The sequence below is a fragment of the Solanum verrucosum genome, unplaced genomic scaffold, assembly GCF_900185275.1.
Source record: "Solanum verrucosum unplaced genomic scaffold, falcon-dt-bn FXZP01000051.1, whole genome shotgun sequence".
NCBI classification, from domain to species: domain Eukaryota; kingdom Viridiplantae; phylum Streptophyta; class Magnoliopsida; order Solanales; family Solanaceae; genus Solanum; species Solanum verrucosum.
This window is the reverse complement of record NW_026020110.1, coordinates 3,250,932-3,260,254: the sequence shown is the minus strand read 5'-3', so window position 1 is coordinate 3,260,254 and position 9,323 is coordinate 3,250,932. Positions and strand designations below refer to the sequence as shown.

General features: G+C 30.0%; 1 protein-coding gene across 1 annotated transcript; it reads right to left on the bottom strand.

The window, feature by feature from the left end:
• Positions 1 to 6,559: 6,559 nt before the first annotated feature.
• LOC125825396 (uncharacterized) lies at positions 6,560 to 7,606 on the bottom strand. The gene is made up of 3 exons (XM_049504741.1): positions 7,204 to 7,606; positions 6,948 to 7,077; positions 6,560 to 6,866 (listed from the first exon to the last, which is right to left on the bottom strand). The coding sequence occupies exons 1-3, from the start codon at positions 7,604 to 7,606 to the stop codon at positions 6,560 to 6,562; spliced, it is 840 nt and encodes a 279-aa protein (XP_049360698.1).
• Between the last annotated feature and the right edge of the window lie 1,717 nt (positions 7,607 to 9,323).

Here is a 9,323-nt window from a genome sequence, read left to right as displayed (position 1 = left end):
CACTTATTATAAACTTAAATTTTTGGTATATGAGGTTACCTCTTACTGCACTTATTATACTTTTTTCTATGGGTTGTATAATTCTATCATCCGCTAAGTATATTTCTATGAGTGTATCTATTCCTTCTCTAAAACATGCTTTTATTAATATTTCTGTTCCTCCTAAATGTACATATTTAATTGGATTTTTAGCCTTAATATCTTGTATTTCTTTATTTATTATTCGTTTATTTATTATTGGTATTTTGGCTTTTCCTTTAGTGTATTTGCAATCTATGATATGTTCTCTTTGACTTACTACATAATATTCTTCTTTTTGTCGTTTAAACCAGTTTCTTACTATTGGTATTTCGAATATTTTTGCTACGCTTAGGTCTAATTCTTTTCCTTTTATTTGTTCAAATATACTATTATCAAATATTATTTTCTGTTCTAAATATTCTTCGTCTTGATATTTTTCTTTATTTATTGTTTGTATATCTGCTTCAGTCATTTGTTGTATTATACAAATTCATTTTCTATTTCTATGTCATTTTCTATTTCATTTTCCAATAATTCATATATACTATCATTGCTTTCTAATTCATAATCTACGTATTCTATTTGTCTATATTTTTCATCATCTATTATTATTTCTGATATTTGTTTTTTCTTTGGATTTTTAGGTAATTTACAATCTCTAACTATATGTCCTAATTTTCCACAATTATAACAAGTACATTCCGTTAGTTTTCTTTTTGGTCTATATGGTCTTTTGGTTTTGTAATTTTTTACATAGTACCTTTTTCTTGGTTTTTTATATTTATATTTTGATCTGTATTTTTTATTATATTTCTTTTTATATTACCTATCCGTACAACCAAATTGAGGTGCTGTCTTATTTTTGCAACATGCCATGTTTTTTACTAATATTTTTTCCATTTTTATTTCTTCTTTATGTTTTTCACATAGTTCCATAAACCATCGTTGTAAGAATTTTATTCTAACTCCTAAGGTACCTGTTAATTCTGCTTCATTCCAACTTTTTATTACTTTTGAATTAAAAGGTTCTGGTAATTTTGTAAAATATAATTTTCTTATTTCTTTACTTTCTTCTATGCTATATGTTCCTTTATAATAATATTCTCTAAATGCACATGTATATTCATCTATGTAACACATATTACATATTGCTAATTTTGTCATTAGATTCCGATTTATGATTTTTTCTTTATTTTGTTCTTCTACTTCTGTTGTCATACTACTAAATTCATTTCTTATAGCTATTTCATATTTATATAATATTTCCATGGTTGTAGTGGCTGTTCCACCATCAAATTTTTTATTATTTTTTAAAGTTGTTAAGCTTTCATTTGTTAAATTTTGTAGCCATAATTTTACTGTTCCTATAAGTGTCCTTTCTATGTATCCTGGTGCCTCTGCTATTACTATCTTGTTATCTATTAATTGTTTTGATATGTATCCTACCCATAATTGGATTGTTTTATTTATATCTGCTACACAGTCTAAATCTAAAAATTCATGTTGTCCAGTTATTGGTTTAGGCGTCCATTTTTTATTTAATCTTTTATCCCATGTAGTTTTTTCTTTATCATATTGTTCATAATTTTCATTATAATAATTTGGATTAAAATTTTTTGGGCTTTTTACCCCTGATGTGCTAGGTTTTTCGTCCATGTCTACGTCTTCTGTATTTACTTCTAAATTCTTTGTATTATCTATGTTTGCTAAAAGTTCCGTATATGTTTCGCTTATTTCCGAATGTTGTTCTAGATCATCATCGTTTATTTCATCAACTCTTATTTCGTGTAGATTATCTTGGTTATTTTCTTCTTTTTCTCCTAATTCATCTTGTAATTGCAATTTTTCTTTAAATTTAATTATCTCATTTGCTAATTTTGTTTTTTGTTATTTTTCTTTTTGTTTAATTTCATACATTTCTTTTAATATTGCTAGCTCTTTTTCTAGCTCTATAATTTTAGTATTTTTTACTTCTTTTAATTGTTGTACTTCCTTTTTTGCTTGTTGTTTTATTTTTTCAATTTCCGTTCTTCTATCTATTTCTTCATTTTCTTTTGTTATTCTTACCATAGCAGTTAAACTATCTTCTAGTTTTACCGTTTCTTTTTCTAACATTAAACTTATATTGTCACCTATTTTCTTATATCTTCTTCCTAGATTAGAAAATATTATCTTTATTTTTAATCCGTCATAATTTTCATATGTTTTTTCATCTATTGCGTATTCTTCTTTATTCATTTATAAATTATGTTGTAGTTTATATTCTAAGTTATTTATTTGTATTTCTAGATATAAAATAGTCTTTCTTTGTGCTACTATAGATTTGTGACAAATTTCCTGCGAATATATTATTGTTAAGTCTATTTTGCCTATGTTCTAATTCTTGTCGTTTTTCTATAATTATTTAATTAAGATTTTGTCTATATTCGTTATTCTTGTTATTCATTGTATTTTTAAATATTGAATATATTTATATTCTATTTTAGATATATTATTTATTTATTGATCTAATTTTTCATTATCAGTCTTTGTGATATTAAGTTGTTTATATTCCGGATATAATTTATTTTTCTCGTAAGAAAAATAAGAAGAAAATTAAATAAATTATATTCGGAATATAAAGGGTTTAGGGTTTAGGGTAAAAATAATTCAAGATAAGTTAGAATTATTATATAGTGAGGATCCTTTACAAGGATGGGAAAAACATAAAACAAAAGTAAAAATTGAGCTAATTGATAATAACAGTATAATAACCCAAAAATCATTAAAGTATAATTTTAATGATTTAACCGAATTTAAAATACATATAGATGAATTACTAGAAAAAGGATATATACAAGAAAGCAATAGTATGCATACAAGCCCGGCATTTATCGTAAATAAACATAGTGAACAAAAAAGAGGAAAAAGTAGAATGGTTATTGATTATAGAAATTTAAATGCAAAAACTAAAACATATAATTATCCGATACCAAATAAAATACTAAAGAGATATGAACGAAAAAAGTTAATAATGTAAATGTAAAAGTCATAATAGTTGTCATAAAGTAGGTATGGGTGTTTTGTACAAAATATGACAAGTGTATGTGGTAGATAGTGTACATTATTGATATGTGCAAATAAGTCGTAAAGTAGATAGTGATAGACAAAATAAGAACTATTCATGAATAGTAGTCATGAATAGTAGTAAATAGTAGTGGACATGTGTAAAAAATGTGTTAGGATATGTATCTAGAATAGTAAATTTGTATGTCTATATATAGACTTAGTAGTAAACATTGTAAAGGCGGGCAATGCCTTATAAATAAAAACTCTCCTTTCAAAAATCTCTCTTAAAAGATACTAAAATACTTAAAAGTTAATGGATAAATCTGAAATCCAGTCAGATATTTCAGATAGCATGGCTAAGCAAGAGGCAAAGGTATATTGTTCAAAAAATATGCGGAACTAATTTCATATATTCCTGAATATCATATATATGATTGAATAAATTTATGTTAGTTATTATGTATTAAAATTATTTGAATCATGATTTCTAGTTTATTAGCACACTGAAAACAGGGATAAAACTTCTATACTATGCCATCCTAATGTTGAAACCGGTAGGCGAGGAAAGCCGTTTAGGGGAGTAAACAAAGTTGAGGCACTGATAAGAAGAAAGTATCCGCTAAAGTACGATGCTAGTAGTGACAGGAAAACATGATAAAGATAATCTAGTTCATAATGATCTAATATGAATTTAATCAATTATGAATATGATATGAATGAATAATTTGAAATAAAAAACCTGCATAATAAAGAACATGACTACATACATGCATGATGAAATGATAAAAAACTACGAAACTTTAATCTTATATGTACTTAAAAATATAGAAATAATCGAATTAAGAAGAATAATATGGGAACAAATATTTAATGATTACGAATCAGAAGATATATTAAATCAAGAATGGTATGAAATAGACCTACATGATTTAGACTTCGAAAGAATAGAATGGTATGATTTAGAAATAAATTCAAATTAAAATGAAATACGACTATTTACAATATTGGATAAAATCTATGGAAGATATAAAACTATTAGAACAATTAATGGAGGAAAATTTATATATGTACCAAAGAACCGAAGATATGTTATATCTAGAATATATCATAAATAATATTAAAGAAATATTCAGATTAAAACAACTATCGGAAGAATATTACAATAAATATTATTACATTTTACCATGAATTTCACACTACCAAAAATTAACATTAAAAAGATATCAAGATTAAGACACTTAGCAAAAGAACACTACAATAAAATCTTTAAAATAAAATACTCACCTACCACACTACCGCCTACCACACTACCACTTTCATGAATCCCTCAACTACGAGTTCCGCAACGAAAAATGGTTCCCAATGTAATGAATGTGAAAAGTTGCAACTTCTGAAGACGAAGAGGCACTTTTGACTTTTCAAATGCAAATACTTAATTTTTTGAAAAAAAGGTAAAATATGAAGAGTTGTAATTAAACTGTTAAATTCAACATTTTATCCCACAGAACGTGCATATGTTGCCACATATGACATTTCAAGGATGGTCAAAATGAGAACACTATGAAAAAAAACAAATATTATTAGATTAAACATTTTATAAAGAACAAATTCAAAAATTAGTACAAAGCACAAAAATGCAACCTTTTTCACCATGAATTTGCAAGTTATGTACATATGTTGCCACATATGGCAATTTAATTAATACCACATAGTGGTATAAGACAGAAATTTAACTACATAATCTAGTTCTAAATCACAACTACATAGTTCGCAATGAATATCATCTTTATTGTTTCTTCCCCTGGGACAACCATTCCTGCGAGCGATTTGCTCAGGTTGATGAACAATGCAACAAATGGGTCTTTCTCCCAACAAATGAGGTTCTGGCACCCACATTCCACCTAAAACATATCGCAACTGCTGTCGACATCTTCTGACTTTTAGTGGCTCCGTTTTTTTCATATTGACAATGAACATTAAGCCTTCTCTCATGGATTCAACTCCCTTGAAGATTGAAATTATGGCAAGGACATATGATGCACCAATGTGGCCATCGTCTGCTGCTTGATTAATCATTTCCAATGCATTTGGATCGTTATGGTTGAAAAAATCAAACTAGAGAAGAAATAACACATTTAAAAGGCAGAATACATTGATAAAAATGTGAATACATACGAAAAACTTTAAAAATTACCACGTCTTTTCTGTATAAGGCTTCTAAATTTCCCAATGCTCTGCATATTTCCAGGAAAGAAATGGCTTCTTAAACTATCGACTATCTACGATAAGGAAAGTTGACCAATGTTACCTTTTGATATATAGAAAGTTCATTAGCGACTTGATTAAGGACCATGGAACTGAGAAATCAAATCAAATGGTTAGGAAATCAAAGTAAAGAGCGAAAATTGATTAATACATACATACCTTAATCTAACATTCATTAAATCTTTGAGGGAGTAGGAAGCAATCCTTTCAACGATATCAATTAGTAGTTCCCTCGGAAGGGATTCAATGTAGTTTTTTTTACTCCTAGTCATTTTTGAAGATTTTTTCTCCTTCCTTTCCATGTTGGAGAAAACTAAATGAAAGGACCTTCTGTTGTTGTGTTCTTATATAATGCCAGAAATGTAGATTTTGTGAAAAATTGCAACTTCTGAAGACGAAGAGAAGAGAAGAGAACTTTTGACTTTTCAAATGCAAGTACTTATTTTTTTGAAAAAAGGGTAAAATATGAAGAGTTGTAATTAATTTTTTTCTTGAAAGTTGTTCCAATGACAGTAATGATTGATTGATTGTTCACACAACTTACACGTAATTATTTATTAGAAATATGTTGAAACAAATGCATTTTCTATTGTACTTGTAATACATAATTGACATATGTTGGAACATATGCAATATTCTGTTGTAAAATTTAACACATAATTGTTATATGTTGGGACAGATGCAATATTCTGTTGTAAGTAGCAACACATAATTGACATCTGTTGTAACAGATGCATCAGGTCAAAATAAATCACACATTTTATATAAATAACATAACATAATTTGATTCAAATTAAGATAAGAAGATAGGGAACATCATCCTCAAATAAAAAAGAACATTCATTAAAATTCAACAATGCTTATGGAACATTTCGATTTGGGCATGTAATTCTTTTGTGTCCAAAGTCCCTACATACGGAACCCTTATTTTTTCTTGTTGGAAATGATTCACCAACTCCACGGTGTCTCTTATATCTCCTTCTTCCAGGTTTGCTTGGATCAACATATGGAGGAGGTATTTCTCTCTCTATGATATCCAAAGGGACAATCCAAGAATCTTCAGGTGGCATCGGGTGAATTTCCTCACAATATGCTATTATGTATTTTTCCACTGAATAATATGGAGAGGAGTACTCATAAATCTGATTTCCAAAATCGGAACCATATTGAGATCGAAGCGCTGCCATGACATGTGGACAAAGTATTTTGTCCAAGTAAAACAATTCTACAAAGTACAAGTTCTTCTTTGTAGATCCACTGTAGCAACATCACCATGATCAGTGACACTAAACTTGTAGTTAGCGATTTGATGAGCCAACAACTTGTTGCCCGCGTTGATATACTTTGATATGTCTTTTTCAATTGAGGGAACAAATCTATTTGCAGAGTTCACCAACTCCATACGCCTCTGGTGAAATAAAAGTGTAAATCTCCTGTTTATTTCATCAAATATAGCGACAATGGAAAATTCTCTTTCAACATCAAACATAGCATTCGCTGACTCCGCGATGTTTGACGTCATAATGCTATATCTACACAACAAAAAATAAAAATCAATCAAAACACATAAAATTACAATAAACTCAAATGAGATGGTATAGACAATAATGTACCTATTTCCCAGGCAAAATGGCTTGCTCCATGTGTGGAATCCAATACGTTCAAGAGTTTCAACCGCCTTTGGTACCAAAGCTCTTATTTGACTGAAATGGTCATTGAACTCACATCTATCATACGCCTTTGCTGCTTTATAAAAATGGGACACTACCTTTGAATTATGAAAGTTATTTTGAATATTTTCCCCAAGGTGTCTCATGCAACAACCATAATAAGATGTGGGCTAGATAGTCGAAACTATCTTTCGAATACTTGGATGCCTATCATAAATAATGCACAACTCATCAGTATCATCTACAAAGCTTCTCATATTTTGAAAAAAATATTCATATGAGGCATCACATTCCTTGTCCACAACACAGAAAGCCACTGGAAATATATGATTCTCAGCATCTTGTGCCATCGCCGATAGCAAAACTCCTTTATTCTTGCTCCTCAGGAATGTCCCATCAACGGTTATTACTTTTCTCATTTCTTGAAAACCAGTTATCCAAGTGGCATATGATACAAAGAAGTACTTGAACCTCCCATTTTCGTTGAGCGACAATGCCGTCTTGCTTCCTGGATTTACAACTTCAAGCATATAACAATACACATTAAGCACTGCATACCCGTGCTCATGTGTTCCCCTAATATTAGACTTAGCATGGTCCATGCCCTTATAAATCTTCTAATAGCTTACCTTACAACCTAATTTTGTGCGGATTGATTTGACATGTCTCTTGTGGATGGCCCTTTACCATTGGAAAACCTATTTTCAAAGTACTTACCTATGACTTTTACCGTGACATGCGGATTATGGCTTGTAAGATGCTATGAACCACACGTATGGTACTTTTCATATATTCTAATGATAAACCTGTCGCTACTTGTAAATTTCACAGCCCTCAGCCACCAATTGCACTCCAGATATGAACATTTAAAAGAAAAAAACTTTACTAGAATTGATCACCTTTTTCAGTCTAAAATCTTTTTTCAAGCAAATAATTTTCAATGAATTTGCCAGTTCTTCCTTTTTCTTGAATGCCATTCTCTTATAAAAACCGGTTTCATCATCTCGAACATTATTCACACGTGATGATTGAGAAGAACATGGAATGTTGCTGCCAATAATAGGTGTAGGAGGATTGTTGCTCTCAAAGTCTGGCACTTCATTTTTTCTAATTTCATCATCCTGATTATTCATGTCCACAACATCAAATTCATCATTTAACATATCTTGTTGGTCTTCTTCTAGATTATGATCCTCCTCAATAGGATTTTCATCCACGTAGACTCTTAATATGGGCTGTCTCTCTGCTCCTCCCAAATAAACAAGCAAACTAGGCTGATCAGTTATTTTAAAAGGTAAGACCTTCTCATTATAAAAAAAACTAGGAATATAACTCATGAAAAGATCTTTCGGTTGACAATTGTATCCACAATTTTGGATGACTAAATGCACAAAATCATCATACAAAATATTTCTTTTGACAGTCATCCCTACCGACCTTTCCGTTTCTTACCATCCTTCCAACCCAAATGTATCGATTTTTCTTCTCGACCCATTCACCACAATAATCAATCCCTATAAATAATCCCTCCAGTTATTGTACCTGAAGAAATTAATTAAAAAAACAATTAGTACTAATGAAGAAATGTGTAAGTCATATGTTGCTATATATAACTGTTCTGCGGTGACATGCAAGTCATATGTTTCTACATATGACTATTCTGTGGCGACATGTAAGTCATATGTTGCTACATGTAGCTGTTATGTTGTGACAAATAAATCACATGTGGCAACATGCGTAAGTTATATGTCGCAACATATGGTTATTTTGTTGCGAAATGTAAGTCATATGTTTCTACATATATCTATTATGTTGTGACATGTAAGTCATATGTTGCAACATGTGTAAGTTATATGTTGCAGCTTGTATAAGTTATATGTTGTCACATATGTCTATTCTGTTGCGATTGAAATAACCTTTCCGTTGCTATATATATAGCCATTTGTTGGAAATGCGAATGAAAATTATTGAAAAAATTGTAGGTACCCAGATGATGATGAATGATTTCAAAGAACTGTTAATTTTACTTACCAAAACAATGGTGTGTGAATCCAATCATTTATGAAGTAATTCCAATTGATACAGAACGAAATCTGGTCCACTGATTGGATTAGCTAAATCTGATTCAAGAAGAAGAAATAAGAAGAAGAAGAAAGCTCAAGGACTAGTAGCCAAGATCAACAATGTACGAGGAGAAGAAGAAGAAGAAGAAGAAGAAGAAGAAGAAGAAGAAGAAGCGGCGGGAGGCGGGGGGAAAATGTTTTATTTCCCCTTTTGGTACAGCTCGCTGGTGGCTTCCCTCTTGTTTTGGTTCCCACC

Coding starts and splice junctions, on each gene's coding strand:
- LOC125825396 (XM_049504741.1), bottom strand. CDS start 7,606: ATGGACCATGCTAAGTCTAATATTAGGGGAACACATGAGCACGGGTAT. Junction 7,078..7,203: donor TATTTATGATAGGCATCCAA/GTATTCGAAAGA, acceptor TTTATAAAGCAG/CAAAGGCGTATGATAGATGT. Junction 6,867..6,947: donor CCATTTTGCCTGGGAAATAG/GTACATTATTGT, acceptor TTTGTTGTGTAG/ATATAGCATTATGACGTCAA.